Source organism: Borostomias antarcticus, assembly GCF_949987555.1.
Source record: "Borostomias antarcticus genome assembly, chromosome: 6".
In the NCBI taxonomy this organism is placed as follows: domain Eukaryota; kingdom Metazoa; phylum Chordata; class Actinopteri; order Stomiiformes; family Stomiidae; genus Borostomias; species Borostomias antarcticus.
In genome coordinates this window covers 27,225,099-27,244,331 of record NC_140239.1, presented here as the reverse complement: position 1 = coordinate 27,244,331, position 19,233 = coordinate 27,225,099, and the positions used below count along the sequence as shown (strand labels likewise).

General features: G+C 47.2%; 2 protein-coding genes across 3 annotated transcripts in view; both read right to left on the bottom strand.

Annotated features, from left to right (window-relative positions):
- Window positions 1-394: 394 nt before the first annotated feature.
- On the bottom strand, window positions 395-5,826 carry yy1b (YY1 transcription factor b). 2 transcript variants are annotated; one of them, XM_084439905.1, is made up of 6 exons: window positions 5,220-5,826; window positions 4,269-4,419; window positions 3,678-3,722; window positions 3,347-3,407; window positions 1,533-1,691; window positions 395-1,377 (listed from the first exon to the last, which is right to left on the bottom strand). In XM_084439905.1, the coding sequence occupies exons 1-6, from the start codon at window positions 5,800-5,802 to the stop codon at window positions 1,195-1,197; spliced, it is 1,182 nt and encodes a 393-aa protein (XP_084296031.1). In that variant the 5' UTR covers window positions 5,803-5,826; the 3' UTR covers window positions 395-1,194. The 2 variants fall into 2 exon arrangements, with proteins under 2 accessions (XP_084296031.1, XP_084296032.1); XM_084439906.1 differs by lacking the exon at window positions 3,678-3,722.
- A 1,891-nt stretch (window positions 5,827-7,717) lies between these two features.
- evlb (Enah/Vasp-like b) overlaps window positions 7,718-19,233 on the bottom strand; it is a gene marked incomplete at both ends in the record, with an annotated part of 27,591 nt that continues 16,075 nt past the window's right edge. The window contains 11 exons of the mRNA XM_084439908.1: window positions 7,718-7,755; window positions 8,164-8,221; window positions 8,936-8,996; window positions 9,461-9,521; window positions 9,649-9,700; window positions 9,817-9,856; window positions 10,266-10,372; window positions 10,635-10,882; window positions 10,997-11,064; window positions 12,601-12,667; window positions 18,894-19,071. Of these exons, the coding sequence (XP_084296034.1) occupies window positions 7,718-7,755; window positions 8,164-8,221; window positions 8,936-8,996; window positions 9,461-9,521; window positions 9,649-9,700; window positions 9,817-9,856; window positions 10,266-10,372; window positions 10,635-10,882; window positions 10,997-11,064; window positions 12,601-12,667; window positions 18,894-19,071 (978 nt within the window). The remainder of the gene's footprint in view (window positions 7,756-8,163; window positions 8,222-8,935; window positions 8,997-9,460; window positions 9,522-9,648; window positions 9,701-9,816; window positions 9,857-10,265; window positions 10,373-10,634; window positions 10,883-10,996; window positions 11,065-12,600; window positions 12,668-18,893; window positions 19,072-19,233) is intronic.

Below are 19,233 nucleotides of genomic sequence, written 5' to 3'. Positions count from 1 at the left end.
CGTCTCGAACTGTGTTACCGCAGCCTGTGCGCGCCGGTGGTTTTCGACCACCACTGCTCTTTTCCAAATCGACACTCAAGAGCTTCTTCTGCCATATGGTACTTAGATCAGGGAAATCAATAACTTATCACAGACATGGGCATAGTTCTCGACCCACAGTATGGGATTTCACCATATTGATTAGAAACCCAAACCACATATTATATATTTACATTATATATGCCTATATATATATATATATATACATATCTATATATATATATATATAGAGAGAGAGAGAGAGAGATATATATAGAGAGAGAATCTTCCAATATCAAAAAAGAAAATGACATCACCAGAAAACAACAGGACATTGTTAAAGGGATTTGGAATGACCCTTTTTATTGTGGGTCACAAATATATGGGTGTAAATATCAACAAAGGAAAGTTCATGACGCCTGTACAATACATTCTAACACAGAAAGTAATGGTCGAGCTGTTGATTTTGTTTGCTTTTTCTGAGTACTTCAACAGACAGGCTCAGAGAAAATTAACTTTACTAATTTATTTGCATAAGATAATGCATAAAAATAGAAAGCAACTTATGACTAAAAGTTTAATTGGTTAACACTTTAAATCACGCTGCTATGTCTACATAATTTCAATACAGCCATACAATACAAGTATACAAGGTTATTAACGGTTAGAAGAATGCAACCAAAAAAGGGATGGAAATACAAACATAACGTTCTTTTACATAAGATACTTGAAGCACGTGATGCAGTAACTCTCACCTCTGATGACCTTAGGCAGATCCCAGTACTCATGAAAACAAATACAAATTGTTTCTCTTAATATCTCAAAAGGTGTACAATATGCACACCTGGAGAAATACAAATCCAAAGCTATGCAGATTGGTGAAATGAATTTAAGTGAAAACAGACAAGATTTCCCTCTCTTTCCACCCTGCAGTAAAAAGAATCGTCTCAGAGTTCCATCCTTCTGGCAGCAACTTGCCACTACAAAAGGGGGTGGGGCTTATTGAGTGTCTCTGCGGTGTTCAGCCAATAAAACAGAAGGGGGTGGGGTGGTGGTGGTGACTCTTCTCCTTTTCAATCAAAAAGTCTCAATTATTTAAATCTTTCCTCAAAGGAGGTTTCTCGTGTGCTGATAAGATGCTGTCGTGTGCGGGGCTTGGAGCCAGAGGAAGGGCTCTCATTGGTTGTTTTTGGCTTTGGCGTGTGTTAGGATGTGGGACTTTAGATTGGTGGACTGGGCAAACTTCTTATTGCAGCCGTCAAAGGGGCAGACGTAGGGCCGGTCCCCGGTGTGGATCCGCACGTGCGTGCGCAGGTTGAAGTCAAGAGAAAATCTTTTCCCGCAGCCCTCGAACGTACACTGCAAGGAAAGACAGAAGACTGAGCGTTTGCACATGGGATTCACATTATGTTGGTTACTGATGATTTACTGATGATTAACTGGAAGTTGCGGTAGGCACGCTCTAGGGTATCTCCCCGGAGTAAAAGTGTTCTTGACAGTGTGTAGGAAAATACCTGGAAAGGCTTCTCCCCTGTGTGAACCAGCTGGTGGCGTTTCAGTTTTGAGCTCTCTACAAAGGCCTTGCCACACTCCGCGCAGACATGCACACGAGGCCCGTGGGTGTGGAGGTGCTTCCGCATGGCTGAGTTGTCCCTGAACATTTTAGTGCAACCCTGAAGAGAGCAGACAACACAAAAGAGAGTCAGCTGTTATTAATACTCAGGGTCCAAAATTAACACCCGCCAATTGCAGGTAGATTTTCCGTTTGGCGAGTTAATCTCGGAAGGCTGCCAGCCACACTGACAGGTACTGTACATGCTTTTGGACCAAAATAGTTATGCAATGTCATTGACATGTCTAATGTTAGTTGTGGCAGTAAGATGGTGTCACAGCCCCCAAGCAAGGGCCAATTTAACTGCACAAATCACAATGGCGTTCGTTAGTATTTATCTATATGGCTGATTTGGCTGCTGTGATTGTGGTTAGCTAGCTAGTTAGACTAGCAGTATAGTTCCTCTGGACATGAAGTGACATTAGAGAGCTTGGTCCGACCAGGCATCCGATGTGGATCCTTTTGACAAGAATGGTAACTAAATAAGGAAGTTAGGTGGCTACTGTAGCTGGCTAGTTAGCTAGCTAGCTACCTTCTGTGCAGTGAGGATTTATGCTAAGGAGCAAAAAATTCCCCCTTTCATTGTCAATGGGGGGGATTGAAACGGCCATATCTCGACAAGGGAAGGTCACAAAGACACAGGGTTTGGACTGGCAAAGGTTCTCGACCTAGTCTTTCAATGCCAGACTTGCGAGATCTCGGAGACAGTCTGGAGACATCCCCATCGAAAATCTTTCCTAGAACAGCGCCAAATACCGACGCTACCAATCAGAACCACTCCCTACATCTCCAATAGGGTGAAAGGCCCACCTTACCGGAAATTATGTCCTCCAAACAAACTGGAGAGGAGAATCAAAACAAAACATTTGGAAGGGCCGCCCTAAAGACGTTGGATTTGTGCTTGCACACACAGAGCCAAGAAATTGAGAGCGGAACCGAGCAAAGCACGGACTAGGATGACGTAGCCTGCGCTTGGTAGCAAACAGCCTAAAAAACGTTTAAGCCCTTTCTAGTTTTGACTGCTTTTGGTAGGCTACTATCAGCCTCTAGTTTATCAGGGTACAAAATAGATTTTATACAACCGAATTGGAAGTGGTTTTCAAGAGTGTATGAAAATGAACCTGAAAATGAAACCTACTTGTCAGAACGTGAAAGTGAAACCTAAACTTGGGTAAACTGAACAAGCCATGATAGGAGGAAGTAAACCCATACATGATCAAATCATGAACACATACTCAGCTAGCAAGCTAAAATATCTAGCAAGCTTACAAAGTACAAGTAGCAGGAGGCAAAGGCTGGACAACAGGAATGACTGTCTGGCGCATTGCTCAGATTGTCACCGGTAGATATAGACTATGCAATGCTGCCACCTAGGGGTTGACAACGAATAGTATTCGGTATTCGTTCTTTCACACCAAAGAGTATTCAAAGCATGTAAAATGGTATTCAGGACAACCCTATTTGGCCAGTAGCCGGTGGATTTTTTTCATCTACAAGTCCCTTTGGCAGCTGAGCCAAAAAAAATCAATTTGGACACTGCTAGTACTATTCTAACAATTCTATGGTTTAATTTAATACCAAACCCACTGGATTTTGTCATACACACACTCTGGAATCTTGAATTGAATAATGCATGCATTTCCAAAAGACGAAAGGGCTATGCGTTTCTTGTCTTGTGCTGTGGGGTAGTAGCTTTTCACTGAGGCTGAGACTCACTTTATGAGGGCAAGCTATCGTCCTGGGAGCATCGTCCTCCTTGATTTTCCTGGGTTTCATCCTGTGAAGACATATCAGAGAGCAAGTGTGCTTTAATCCAGAAACGTCTACAGATGATAAAATACCATCTCTGAAAGGCCTTCGGCAAACAGAGGAGTGTACAGTCCATATAAAACATCAATAGGTCAGCACCCATGCACGTGTTTCTGAGAGACTACCTCTGGGTAAGAAAACACCACATCCAGTGCAAAACCCTGTGATCTGACAGTATTGATAATACAGGCCTCACCCTATTAGAAAATACTGTTCTGTCAATGTGACTAATACTTACCGGACTGGATTCTGGCCAAAGGCACCCTCACAGTTACTGAGGGGTCTGAGAACAGAATATCCACATAGAACTATCACAATCAGCCAAGATTGAGGTCTGACTATAGAATTTTATGCGAACTGAAGTTTAAATTAATTAGGTTCCCCATTAGTAGAGCCAAAGCGATGACTAGTCCCCCTGGCCATAATAACATAATATATGCCTACAACAATTTCATGAATTGAGAACTGACCTGAGACATCACCATACAGTATTGTGTGTGTTAATCCTGACATTAACTTACCCGAGACATCATCATATTATTCAGTGTGTGTGTGTGTGTGTGTGTGTGTTATTCCTGGAGAACTGACCTTAGACATCAGAATAGAATAGAAAGTTTATTTTCCCCATATATAACCAGTACAGGTACATTGGAACTCATATCGCTCGTCCTTGCAATATCTTATCAGCACTAATCAAATCCTCATTCCAGTCCTAGGTAGGCAACTAGACATTATAAGTTACTTGCAAATCACTATCTGTAGTCTAGCATATAATTCAGTGTGTGTTATTCCTGGTATTTCCCAGTGTGGGGTTGGACAGCGCACTCACCTGGCAAACTCTGCCAGCTGCTTTGGGTCTGAGAGGTCTATTCCTGGGATGCCACCAGGGGGCAGCTTCTTCCCCGTCATGTATTCAGAGTAGTCTGGTGGAGAACTCTCCCCGATGATCTGCTCCTCCACCACTGACTCATGGTCAATGTCTTTATTATTATCTAGGAAACAATGAAGAGACTTAACCCATAACATGGACCTTTCACTGACTATTAGAATGTGGAGCAAGTGGTTTAATATTAATAATGCTGCTGTTTACTAGTATGCCATTTGTAATAAAATAAAGATATCCTACAACAGAAAAAAACACAACACAGCAGACCTTAATAGTGAGCATATCTGTAGATTATTAACAGTGACATACACAATGTACAAGCAAGCACGTATAACCTATCAGCGATAGCAGTTCGACCTCATCTGTCTGGTGCAAGACAGACGAGAATAGCTGGAAAACATATTTTTTCTTTAAAGGTGGCGATTAAGGGGAGTTAGCATCGGTCTAGACAAGCTCAGCTCTGGCTAGCATGATGAACTAGCATGTTCATGCAGAATTTGCCAGACATAATCAGCGGCCTTCTCTCTATCGCCAGCAGCGCGTTCGCTCAGAGACGCTTCTTCTGGCTTCACTCGCCCACCGACGCCGCCATCTTCGCCCGACCGCTCTATCGCCATGTTTTCGGGCGGCCATACTAGTCTCGGGGAACATGGCGGCGCCCAGCAACACCTAAAAACATGGCCTCCTTTCAAAACAAAAACATTTCAGTGTAATAACGGGAAACTATGCAGCAAAAACCGTCAAAACTGCTGTCGGTAGCGGCCTAACGAACTACACAAGGAACTAGACTGGTGCAGAAGGACAACGCCCTGCAACAAGGCCCCTTGCACAAGCTTCGACCAAGCACGAACAACACGGGAGACTGGAAGACAGATAGTTAGAACCTACACTTACCCGAAGCCCACATTGTGACCGAGAATTCCCCCTCCAGTGTCTTTATTTGCACCTGCTTCTGCTCCCATTTTCGACCGCTTGCTTCTGCACCACTCAAATAGCTCTTTTTGCCTGCTTTCTTTCCACTGCCGCCTCCTCTCTTCATCCGACCCACAGAGCTCTTCCCTGCCACAGTCACCAAAGTCTGTTCAATGTACTCGTCTTCCACCGGAGCTGGTACGGGAATGAGGATTTGATCCTCATATTCCCCGTCTGCATGTAGGTCCGAGTCATCCCCGCCAACTACCTCTTCCCTAGTCTGCACTAAGATCACTTCTTGATGATGATGGTGATGGTGGTGGTGGTGGTGGATTGAATTCGGGTCGTCTAACGGCTGAAGTGCTATCATGGGCTGATCATCGTCGTCGTCGTCGTCGTCGTCCTCGTCTCCCTCCACCACCGTAGTCTCGATAGTTTCTACCGGTATCGTTTCCACTTCTATCTCGTGCAGTTCCACTATTTCAGCCGGCATCTCCGAGCCGTCAGCCTCTATATACAGAGTATCCCCGGATGCCATATTGAAGTCCGCCAGCTTGCTGATCATGCACCCTGTGCAGTGCTCGTTTGCCCCAAACACACCCCCCTGCTCTAGCTCCCGTTCTCCCTCTTCGAACCTTCGAACACAAATAACTCTCCACTCTGTCCCCACACCAATTCTCGTCGCCACTATGCTATCAGTCTGAAATATCGCGAGACTTCCGAATATGGACTCAACGTGTCTATCATCTATATTCTTATAAAACTATATAATTATGATCATATATCATGTTATATTAATTATTGTATAATATTTAATCTGTTAAGAGGATTGAGATCCCAATTATATCGAAGTTGACCTGGAGTCTTTACCTTACTTGAGGTGCAGGTTCATCAATTCACAGCCTATTTCTTTCCTAAACAACTTAAGGGTTGTATCTTATAATTACTAACATACAAAATATGTATTTTATCCATTCTTTGTAATTATGTGTCTTAAATTGTTTTATTCTTTTACTTATATGATCTCCCCTGTTTTATGCCCCTTGGATTGGGCGATTTATTCTTTTTACTGCGTGGTTTATTTTATTGTGTGGTTTACTTATATAATAATAATAATAATAATAATAATAATACATATTATTATTGGTATTATTACCACCAATGTTAACTATCTTGTTGAAATGTATCGTGCCTTTCCTAATCTGCCCTCCAGATGGCGCCATGATGCTTAGGTTCCTCTGCATCAGTACCTCTTGTGATTTCCTCTGAGAGTGCAGCATGAAAGAACACAAGGTTCACATGGAGAAGTATTTTCTACAGTATGTAGGATGGAGTATCATGACAACAAATACATTATAGCAGCCCACTAAATAGTTATGACTAGGTGTTATGACTAGGATTAGGGCTGGATGTCAGTCAAAAGAATCAATACCAGCAGACAAACTCAGGTACATTGACTAATGACATGATCAATCAAAGAGACCACTTCATTTATCCAAGACATTGTTCACAGTTTTATTTGAATTCATTTTAAACGTAGTGTGTAACTTTTTTTTCATTTTCAAACCAGGAAGCATTTGGTCATAAAAGGAAATAATAAAACGAACAATACTTCACCATATTCTTGCAGCCAATAAACATTTTATTAACAACATGATCACAAATACTCTGGTGTATTAATGTTTTTGTTCATAAGATTGCAATATCCAAAGAGCAATAGTTTCTTCCACCCTCTGTTTCAGGACAAGGCCTGTCTTTAAAAATCTTTTCAGTCAGTTATTCCACACACTACTGTGTTGGCGAAAAGGATACAAAACTCTTTAAAAAATTTTGAGGTCAGATGATGAGAAAGAAATGCATGTGCTTATAATTTTAATTTAAACAAGATCAAAGGAAAAAAACAGACCAATATAAAATACAAAAGGCTGTCATACAACGATGTGCAATGATTATTATCATCATTATTATTAATGTCATTATCATTATTATTTTGTCATCATTACTATTGTAATCGCTAAAACTACTAGGCCTACTACTTATATCCACACCATAACATCTACAATAATAACAATGGTAGTAATAATAATGAGAATAATGTATAAGAGACAAAATCTTAAAATCAAAATCAAACTCTGGGGGGGGGGCAGATGTTGTATTTCATCCATTTTCTTTAAGATTGAAAACAATAGCAAACTGGGCTTTCAATGGACAGAAAGAGAGAAATAAATGAAAAAAAGAAGAAAAAAATCAGTGCGAAAGTGTCCTCCATCCATCTCGTTCTCCAAACCAAACAAAAATGTTTAAGAGCCGTTCCTGTAGTGTTACAGCAACGTCGCCGCGTTGCTTCAACATCACAGCAACGTAGAATAAATATATGTTTTTTTTTGTTTGGGCCTCCTTTCCTGCCCTGTTTGGGGTCACAGCAGTTGCTATGGGGACGATGGTTCCAGAAGGTGGGTCACACGGGAGGGTCAGGAAGATTACGTCGTGCTAACTCTACTGAGTTCATGTCTAATGGCTGGAAGAGAAGAAACAAGGGTAAGCAGGGTCAAAGGTCATTGTGGAAACCACTGGCTCTGGATGGCAGATGGGCACTTGACTTTTCACCAGGACGGTCGGAATTTGACTGGCTATTACATTTACATACAACATACAAATAAATATTTTATAGGGGCTTGGAGATTGGAGGAATAAGTCGATCACAAGTTCAAGCATCTCAGCAGCTTGAGATGTTCAGTTTCTGTGTCTCTGACGCCATCTTGTGGACAGCATAATCCTAACTCATTGTGTATTACACCAACAGTGTATGTAAGTCTAGGTTACCAGACAAGAATGTGAATCCAATGCATAAAGCTACACATAAGTGTCGGGGTACATGTCTTCAGCTTCTATCAGGTAAGTGAGGACCCATAGAAAGAGAACATACCATCAATGATCTCATCCTTCACCTTGTGCAATTCACGTACAACTTCTTCCAAGATTTCCTGAAACGAGAGGTTTTTGTTTGTGTTTGAACTTTGTAGTTGCTTTGAACTTTATTTTTTATGCAACTTGTGTTGAATGGTGTGCTTCTTTATCTTGGGCAGATCTCTCTTGGACAATGCATTTAATCTCAATGAGACCAACCTGATTAAATAAAAGTAAAATAAAACATGAATAAAATCAACTCTAACTCGGATCATAGTGCTGTTGTATTTGATTAATTTCTGTCTCTCTTACCTACTTAATCTCATCTCCCTGTACGTTACTCTTGCTACATTAACTTTTCAACTGCCAGTAAGTTCTCTGAGGTCCTCATAGCTGCTCCCAATACCCTCACTGATGAGGTTTCTCCTCCCTACCTCAGCACTGAGGATTTAACACCACCTGCCTGCTTGAAAAAGCCTAAACCTCAAGGTTTGCGTTGGCTAAATGAAACCCCCAGAGCCCTAAGGAGGGAGTGCAGAAGAGCAGAGCTAAAACCCCCTGACGTGGTTTTATATGATTTTATTATATGATTTTATTATTTTGTGCCTACAGTATGTCTCTCATTTTGTACTTATGTGTTGATGCTTATGTCGGTTTTTGTTTTTAGCCTTTTTATTGTGAGTCTTACTGTAATTTTACTGCCTGCTTTGACTTGTACAGCACTCCGGTCAACGTGAGTTGTTTTTAAATGTGTTTTAGAAATCTTTTTGATTGGATTTGATAACTCTTACCTGTTTCATTCTGTCCAAGTCTAAGGCGTCTGTGTCACTGCTGCTCCCCACTGGTCGTACCCTGCAAGTACAGGATCAAACTCAAAACAGGTTTCGTAATGTTCTTAGTAGGCTCACATAGCCAGACCTATCGCCGTGCCAGCGCTGGAGAAAGGTCTGGCTGGACTCATTACCATTTAGGGATAGGGGGAAAAAACACTGTATTTCGGGTTTAGGGGGACAATGCTGTATTTCTTTAAATCAATCACAATCATCTTGGGTGGAGCGGTTGATAGGTTGTTGTTGTTTCACATAGTCTGGATTGAATCTGATTGGGCCAGGAATCAGATCCATCACCACTCATTGGGCAGTAATAAACCAATGACAAGGCTTATCCTCAAAACCTACATCCGATGAGTCAGACTACGTTCTTTGTTACATCACCTTTGTAACAGTTCAGGCTCATTGTGTGTGTGCTGAAAACACAACAATACCACAGTTTGAATTATCTCCTGCCATGACTGGATGAGTCTCTCTGGTTCTCACCTGGACACCAGCGATGACCTCTCGGCAGAGTTGGCTCGGTCCCACGGCTTCTTCACTCCGTCTGCAGGGAGGGAAGGTCAGAGGACGACGGCTGGTCAGTTTCCCTCAACTTCAGTACAAGGCAGTGCGCTCGCTACCTGTCAAATATCCTAATGGACCTGAAGCTGCACTGAACGAACATCGTATACCTGTGGCGTTCTGTCCACCCCTGGTGATGAGCGATGGGGAGTTGGGGTCATCCTGGAGGTGACAAGAACACTATCGTCATCGTCACCATCATCATCATCTGTTACTGTAGCCATTCATGTCCAGCATTGCTGTACTTTATATAGTTTAGCTCCGCCCCTTACACTCACATTTTGGCTGTCCTCGGGCTTCTCTGACGCTGCTTTCCTTCTGAGGGCAAGAAGAAGCCGCAAGTCAACATCCCGCTCTCTCCTCCCTCCTCCCCTACTCATCCATTCACTCACTGCTCTAGGTCCGACCGGGACTCATCCATTCACTCACGCGACTCATCCATAGACTCACTCCTCGCGGTCCGACCGCGACTCATCCATTCACTCACGCGACTCATCCATTCACTCACTCCTCGCAGTCAGACCGCGACTCATCCATTCACTCACTGCTCTTGGTCCGACCGGGACTCATCCATTCACTCACTCCTCTCGGTCCGACCGCGACTCATCCATTCACTCACTCCTCGCGGTCCGACCGCGACTCATCCGCCACCGCGTGTATTCCAGAAGGCTGTTATGAATAGGGGGGTGGGGGGGGTGTTATGGTCGTTCTAACTCTATGCTCTGACCTTCGCGCCAGAAGAGCGTTCATCTCCTCCATCAGCCCTCCTCCACTCCCTCCACTCGTCCGGTTGGCATCGTTTTTGGCGCCCGACCCTGAGGAGTTGTCTTCAGACTGGACGGGTCGAGAGAAGAGAAGAGAGGAGGAGAGAAGAGGAGAGAAGAGAGGAGAGAAGAGAAGAGGAGAGAGGGGGAGAGGAGAGGACAGGACCCAGAAGTCGAGAGGAGAGAGCAGAGGAGGAAAGGAGAGGAGGAAGGAGGAGAAGACGACAAAGTGTTGGTTAACCGGGTTCATCTCCTGAGTCTCCCCTCACCTCCCCTCTCCTCCCCTCCTCCGCGGCCGAACGGCAGGAACAGCCGGGTCACGGGCGACTCACTCTTTGCACCCGGCGCAGTTTGGCTCCGGCGATCATGGCGGCGAGGCCGGTCTGGGCGGGGGTCTCGTCTCCTACTCCTCCCATGGGCAGCGGCGGGGGGAGCGGGGGAGGGGGCGCCCCCGCGGCGGGGGGAGGCGGGCCCGGTGGAGGCGGAGGGGGAGGGGGGCCGCCCCCCATGGACATGGGGGGGGGCACCGGGGCCGGGGGGGCCACGGAGAGCACGGCGGGGTGGCCTGGGAAGGGAGAACCTGGAAGGGGAGCGACGGCATGGTGAGAACTCAGGACACGGGGACTCTACTTCCTGTGGGGAAGAGGGGTACAGGAAGTGCTACCAGGATGGGTGCTCGGTCGGGTTCGTTCACCTGAGTTGGAGGACCGTCGCTCCCTCTCCATGTGCACCTGCATCTGCTGCTGCTGCTCCATCATCTGCCTGCACACAAGACAAGGACAGACGCTCATCCATCAGTCAGTCAGTCAGACAGTCAGTCAGTCAGTCAGTCAGTCAGTCAGTCAGTCAGTCAGTCAAACAGTCAGTCAGTCAAACAGTCAGTCAGTCAGTCAGTCAGTCAAACAGTCAGTCAGTCAGTCAGTCAGTCAGTCAGTCAGTCAGTCAGTCAGTCAGTCAGTCATTCAAACAGTCAGTCAGTCAGTCAGTCAGTCAAACAGTCAGTCAGTCAGTCAGTCAGTCAGTCAGTCATGGGTCCATTCTTTCAGACAGGTGGTTGTTGTCTGAGATGTCTGGGTTATTGAAGTTGTCTGCATGTGCGTACTAAGAGAGATTATGCAACCAGCATCCTGGAACAGATCTGAGAACTTCAGTCTTTACTCTCTAACCCTCCCTCCTTTCTCTATTCCCTATTTAATCTCCCTCCTCTGCCCCCCCCTTTCACTTTCCCCCTGTCCTCCCTCCTTCTCCTCCCTCTCTCTCTACCTCCCTCTCTCTCTCTCTCTTTTTCTTGCTCACTCTCCCTCTATCCCCTCCTGTGTCTGATGTGCGCACCACATGTCTGGGTTCTGGGTGAAGAGCGGGCCGCAGAGACAGCTCAGTGAGGGGAAGAGGAATTTTCCAGCTGTGTTCTGGAGAGGGGATGTGCTGACCCAGCACCCAGTGACAACACAGCAACGCAGCCCCGCGGAGGAATACTGGCGCAGTACCGACCATTACCACCGGAGGGCGCTGCGCGCGCAGGCCTTCTCTCGCACAAACAGCGTACACCATATTCACAGCTCAATCAAATTTGTTCTCGTTTTTCTCAGAGTTTGGAGATGAACGGAGCAAAAATAGCTCAAACGACAAAGGCTGGTTGTGTAATTCTCTGGAGGGTGGTTGTTTTTACTTTAACTCTAAGAGATGCTGGTCTAACAGCCCATTGTAAAGTCCTTCGGCCTAATTTCAAATACAAATCTGCTATTACCATCTCTCTTCTACAGTCTGCCACTATGACTTAGCAGAAATAAGTGCTTCCTGTATTTTTAAAGGTCATTATCATTCTCTATACCTCCTCTCCTCTGTTCTCTCCGTCTCTCTCTCCCTCGCTCCATCTCTCCCTCCTGTCGGTTAATCCCGTGAGGAGACAGGGAGAGAAAACAGAGGGAGCAGAGAGAGAGAGAGAGAGCAGAAATAAAAGGTTGATGAGGACAGCTGGCTGGGGGGTTGAGAGGGCCACTGGTGCCGTTAGCAGTATTGTGCTGCGTGTCACAGACCGACAGACTCTGCACCATAATTACTCCACTAATCCTCACAGTGGAGGAGGGTTTAGGGAAAGTTCAGGGAATGTTTTGAAGAATATTCCGGAAATGGCTCTGCTTGATATGGTCCTGCTGAACATGCTTAGTTCCTTCCTGCCCTTTTCTTGGGAGTCCAACAATGTGACTGATTGAATATTCAGCGAGGGTTCCGAGTGTTGTCTGTGGGTGTTCTGTGGTTTGTGTGTGTATGTGTGTGTGTGTGTGTGTGCTGTTTTACCTGGCTCTCTGTGCCTCCATCTCGTCTGTGGTTGGCCCATTCTGGACTTGGCGCTGGACTGCGGGGCCTATGGGGGGGAAGAGAGAGGAAGCAAGATATTGAATAGTATTAGCATCTGTCATGACCATTACATGAACACACACACACACACACACACACACTGCTCTCAGTGTCACTAGATATCTGACAGGTGAGAGGCGCGAAGCCCAGGTCCACTCCCACCTGTACCCCAGCTGTCACTCACACACACACACACACACACACACACACACACACACACACACACACACACACACACACACACACACACACACACACACAGAGTCCTGTTACCCGGCTCGGGAGTATGGGAGACTTGATAACATGATATGCGCTCATCTTAATGTCCTGTCAGCCTCGTCAAAGCGCAGCTGGCTTTCAGGTCCGGTTTGAGGTTCAGCTGACGTTCAGCTGAGTTCGTTCCGAGAGACGCTAGCCTGGCGGAGACCGCGCTACGGCCTACACACAGTTACGCGTAGACGGGGTGACAGAGCCCCGATGTGTTCAGGGCCGAAGTCTAAAGACAGACAGGCAGTAGTCGCAGAGGAAACGCAGGGGATGGCGGTCGCCGAGGGAGTGACAGTGACGTCACGTTCTGCTCCTGTGACATCCGGTCTGGGGTCGGGGTGAGGGCGGGGAGAGAAGGAGCGCTAGGGTCTCTAGGAGTCGTATTAAAGACACGGAATCACAACTCCTAATTCACATTCAGAGCAGATTCCGATTTTGATTTGGCTTGCTCAGGGTTTGGGGGTTGACCCGGTCTCGTGACGCCAGACTTTGGAGATCTCCGCCTCTGAAAGCCTGGAGACATTGAAAAGCGCCGCTAGAACTGCGCCAAAAACCGACGCTACCAATCAGAGCCACTGCCTTCATCTCCCAATACTGTGAAGGACCCGCTTGGAAACGATGTCCTCCAAACAAACTGGAGTGGAGAATCAAAACAAAACAAAACATTCATCGCTCCATTAAGAAGCCCCGCCCTAAAGACATTGTATTGGTTCTGCAATGCATTTTTTTTTCCCAATCTCTTAAATTGTTTCCACCCACTTTTAGCAACAAAACCTGTCCGAATGTCTTCGGCCTCTAGCTGAGTGCAACGTTTAGAGACTGGCTCGTGACTCAAGGGTTAACCTAACCCTGTTGGTGCATGACAATAAACAAGTGCAAGAACAATACAGTGAAAAATACAATCAGGAAGTGATGAAATGAAATATACAAACAATCTACAAAAATCTACAAACTGGCCAGTGTAAGTGGGGGTCCCGGGCCTTGTTGATGAGGCCAGTTGCAGTTTTTGTGCCTTGAGGTTTTGGTCCTGATGGACACAATCGGCCACAATCTTTCTCTCCCGACATCCTCCCACCCCGGTCACCAACCCGTTACTGCAACCGTATGTAAACACAACGCCACAGGAGGGGGGGGGGCACGTGTGGCCCCCGGACACGCAGAGCCCAGAGACGGCGTGCGCCGTGGACCCGTGCCATGTCACCACCCCCATCGCCGGCGGTCCACCTAGAGACCATCCCAGAGACGGATCAGAGAGCCAGGCGCTCCGAGACAGACGGTCACTCCCAAATGCGGAGGTACGACGCGGAGGACGCTTGACCTTCTCTCCAGACCCCGTGGCGAGGGGGGGGGGGGGCGGGACTGGGCGGTACTACTCGGGGGCGGAGCTGGAACCTTACTTTTTAACTTCCTTCCAACCTCCGTCGTCCGCTGTGTTACCCTGTTGCTCTCCGCCCTCAGCATGTGACGCTCTCGATCGATGCGGTCGAGTTACAGCGTTCCAAAGTAAGGTACGACAACAAAGGAGTCATGCTCCCCTGGCCAGACACAGGCACCACTCAATCACCTCATACCTTATTGATGAACAAGCACACACACACACACACACACACACACACACACACACACACACACACACACACACAATGTAAACACACGCACGCACAGACACACTGTAAACACACACATACACACATAAAGGTGCACAGCCTGAGAAACGATCTCTTCCGCTGTCTATCTCTCTCACACAAGACACACACGTGTAGGGCTGGACCCCAGGGCTGGACCCTCGACCCTCAGGACAGACAGCGGGACATTAGGTACCATGGCGATGGACATTGTGGTGTAATACAGGTGGGAAGAAGACACAGACAGGAACATACACAACATGAATATACACAACATGAACGTACACAACATGAATAGACACAACATGAATATACACAACATGAATAGACACAACATGAATATACACAACATGAACGTACACAACATGAATAGACACAACATGAATATACACAACATGAATAGACACAACATGAACGTACACAACATGAATAGACACAACATGAACATACACAACATGAACATACACAACATGAATAGACACAACATGACCATACACAACATGAATAGATACAACATGAACATACACAACATGAAGACACAAAATGAATATACACAACATGAACCTACATCATCAGCTATGATATCCTACAACATCAATAGCAGCCTACCACAACAAACAGCAACATGTCTCCCATCCACGGCAAGCTGCCACAACAACCACACAGTGTCTCACAGCTCCAGGACAGATGTGAAAACAACTGAACACACAGTAACCACACGCACTGACCACCCAACACCACCCCATTCCTCTCTAACCACACGTGCTGACCACCCAACACCACCCCATTCACCTCTGACCATACCGAGCAGTTTACATCAATATCAAGAGCACTCAGTGGGACCCTGAGTCAACCTACGGACGCACCTGCACACACGCACACGCACGCGGGCGCACACACACCATTATTTGAACGGACTGACAGCTGACAAGCACTCACACACACTCACAACATTACACAACACGCACGTAACATTATTAACACTCTCTCTCTCTCACACACACACACACACACACACACACACACACACACACACACACAGCGGTACCTACAGGACATGCTGAAGAGGAAGAATCGACTGTTGCATAGACAGAAGCACTGACAGATCCACTCTCTGTTGACCATCACTAACCCTCAGCCTCCCTTCCTCCTCCTGTTCCTCCTCCTCCTCCATCTCCTCCCTCTCCTCCTCCTCACCTGTCCCAGTAAGTACCTCCCCCTCCTCTCCTCGCGCCTCCACCCCCCAAGCTCAGGTGTCAACTCACCCCCCCCCCCCCTTCCCCGTAAGTAACTCAAACCACCGGGCAGCAGCCATGAGGCGAGGCCTGCCTGGTTAATCTTTAACGAGCTCCTCCATCTTGCGGAAGCATGAACCACTGTAGCTGACTGGCTGGAGTCCTGCAGTAAACCCTCCACACCAGCAGGGGGTGGCGATCCTCACTGCCCAGTATGGAGGTCAGGGGTTGCTTTGAGCCTCGAGGAGGGTACTACTGATCCTAATCTAACTGTTGATCATAGTCAAGCAAACTTGACTTCAACGCACACAGGCTGCAGGGTGTGTAGGCAGCTGTAGCTCAGAACCTGTAGAGGTGTAGAGCTGCTCTGATTGGCTGCTTGTCACTCGGGTCTCTCTGGCTGTCTGAGTCATTACTGAGCAGATGGAGAGAGCTGCTTTGCAGAGCCGCGGCCCCGGGGCCCGGGGGACCCCGTACTCAACGACTCGTATTAATTAAGAGCCCAGGCTGGCGAGCCCCGTAGCGCCCGAGTATGACGGGAGAGACTGGAGCCTCTCTCTTTCTGTTCTCTCTCTTCGCTCTCTCTCTCTCTCCCTTGCGCCGCCACTTCTTCTGGCACTCTTCCATCCCTCCATCCCCCCCTCTCTCTCTCTCAGTCGCACTCTGGAGAAGCACTGTGTATGAGGGTGGCACGGTGTGTGTGTGTGTGTGTGTGTGTGTGTGTGTGTGTGTATGTGTGTGTGTGTATGTGTGTGTGTATGCGTGTGTGTGTGTGTGTATGCGTATGTGTATATGTGTGTGTGTGTGTGTGTGTGTGTGTGTGTGAGTGTGTGTGTGTATGCGTGTGTGTATATGTGTGTGTGTGTGTATGTGTGTATGTATATGTGTGTGTATATGTGTGTGTGTGTGTGTGTGTGTGTGTATGCGTGTGTGTATATGCGTGTGTGTGTGTGATAATGTGTTTATGGGTGGGTGTTGCCAGGATGTATTGCATTGTATTGTACAGGTCAGTCTGGGGTCACAGGGACAATAACCACGCTCACCTCAATAACAATAAGCTGTCCTTTCACTTCTGTGAGCGACGGACTGTAACGGCTCACTCACAGTGATAAACGACGGCTGTTAACTCAAAGCGATAAGCTGCTAGCCTGAAACAACCCGCTAAACCACCAGTATTGGATGTGGCTTTTTCTGGGCTTTGTTTCAATCTATCATCCACAGAGTTCCACATTGCTCACGGATTCTCCAGGGCTCTCCTTGGCAGAGTGGGCTGAGCCCCAACGAGATATCCCTCTTCTCTGTCAGGCTTCACCACTCAATCATCTCAATCCCCCTCCGGGACTGACCAGAGTACTGAGGAGGGCTCGGCCAATCCCAGCAGAGGGAGCCGTGTGTCACTGGACCACTGGGCCCAGAGGAAGGGGGAGGGAAGAGGAACCTGTCTGGAGATTCTACACTAGGGCTGGGGTCCGAATCGCATACTTCCAAACTATATAGTATGCCAAAAAAGGATGTAGTATGTCCCCCAATGCTGTATATACTGTAGTATGCCACATGTAGTATGACAAAAATACCAGGATGTCCTACTGCATCCGGTCGTATTTTGCAGTATGCAAGCAAGCAGACTTTTCTGGCTATTCTGACCCACAATCCATTGCACAGCGGAAATGACGTCACGTGTGCAAGTGGACTGCGACGAATGTGGACAAATTTCAAGGTGCAATGTTATGACAAAGTGGTATGTCCCAGTTGTGTGCACACTGGAGTACTTTCCAGGGGCAGCTGTAGGATGTAGGCCTACTGGTAGTGAAAAGTAGAAGTATGCGATTTGTAGCGCAGCCCAGGCGTTTCTCTTGAGGTGAAGGGCCAGCGACCACGATGTGAGTGAGTGAGTGAGTGAGTGAGTGAGTGAGTGAGTGAGTGAGTGAGTGAGTGAGTGAGCGAGTGAGCGAGTGAGCGAGTGAGCGAGTGAGCGAGTGAGTGAGTGAGTGAGTGAGTGAGTGAACGGATTAATTCATCTTCGGTATCGGGTCGATACCGGCTCAGAACACTGGATCGGAGATCAGAGGGGAGAAAAAAATATGATCCGATCCGACGCGCGCAGCGCGTGACGACTTTCTATGAATTCATGCAAATTGAAAGAAAGAGATTATCACTAAACTCGTTATGTGATTACGACTGTGTTGCGGCGTTGATTTCGAAGCGTCTTCTCTGAAATCAACAGTACGCATTCGTTGAAAATTGTGTTTCTGTTGAGACCAAATCCACAGAGTCGCAGTGATGCAGCGTTACTGAACAAGGAACAGGAAAGCCTGTAGCCTACTTTTAAATGAATCTCAATGATAATTGAAAGGCTTCAGACGTAAAAAGGAGCATCAATTTTCCACAGACAAGCAAATTATAGACCAAAAATCACCACTCTCTTGGCTTCTAAGGAAAATTATCAATTAAATCTAGAAAGGTTCAAAAACCTGTCAAAACGCCTTTGAAGGCCATAACACACTGCTCATTTGAATCTCCTCCAGGCGGAGCCGAGAACGCAGCCTCTGTTGCGCGTCTAGAAACACGTGTGCCTTGAGGCCTTGGCTTGTTCCTCGGCGTGCCTCAGGCAAGAGAAGTTTGAAAACCACCGGGCTAGTCTGAGCTACAAAGCAGGTGTTGCGGCTGTGCAGTTTCAGCGGCCGCATGTCTGTGATGTGGATGAGCGTAGTTTAAGAGAGGCAGACTTCCTGTTCCAGGCATATAAAAAGAGACTTGAACTTGAGCCGGTGGTCCCAGAGGGAGAGCCAAGTCACGGCACGGGGGATGGAGCCAAGAGCAGGCACAGCGATTGGGATGAGAACCGACAACCAGCCCTCTTCACTTTGAGGGGGAAATAAAAAAAGAGGTCTTTTTTTTCACGTCACGACCCATGTGGGGGGTGAGAGGACCCCGTTTACACCAGCACCGTAATGAGCGTCCCAGCGCTGTTTGCCCTGTTGTTCAGTCACGCTGCAATCTACCCCCTGCTGTGAGATAGATTTAAGCTGGTTGAGCAGGTTCACTGCTATAACGGTTAACGGTTTAGTAACAGTTTGTCGACAAACACACACACGCACACACACACCTCCGTCCTGGGTGCTGAGCACGTTGAGGGCGAAGAGCATGGCGTTGGAGAAGGTGGTGGCCTCCTCCTTGCTGGCGAAGTTGAGGCCGTAGACCTGTCTGGCGTCGCGCCACTGGTGGAATGTGGGCGTGGCCTGGTTGTACTTCAGACCCTTCACTATGGAGTAGTTGATGACCACCTGTGGGGGGGGGGGGGGGTAGAGGGAGAGACGGTGTGAGGGGCGGAGGGGAAGAGAGGGAGAGACGGTCAGAAGGAAAGGAGGGTGAGACAGGGAGATGAGGAGCGAAGGGGCGGAGTTTGAGAAAGAGAGATGGAGAGAGAGACCGAGGGAGGGAGGGAG

What these genes read in the sequence shown, in the direction of transcription:
- yy1b (XM_084439905.1), bottom strand. Translation starts at nt 5,802, where the DNA reads ATGATCAGCAAGCTGGCGGACTTCAATATGGCATCCGGGGATACTCTG. An exon ending in TTTGGCCAGAATCCAGTCCG is followed by an intron (nt 3,408 to 3,677) that starts GTAAGTATTAGT and finishes ATGTCTTCACAG; the next exon opens with GATGAAACCCAGGAAAATCA. An exon ending in CAGGGGAGAAGCCTTTCCAG is followed by an intron (nt 1,378 to 1,532) that starts GTATTTTCCTAC and finishes CTTTCCTTGCAG; the next exon opens with TGTACGTTCGAGGGCTGCGG.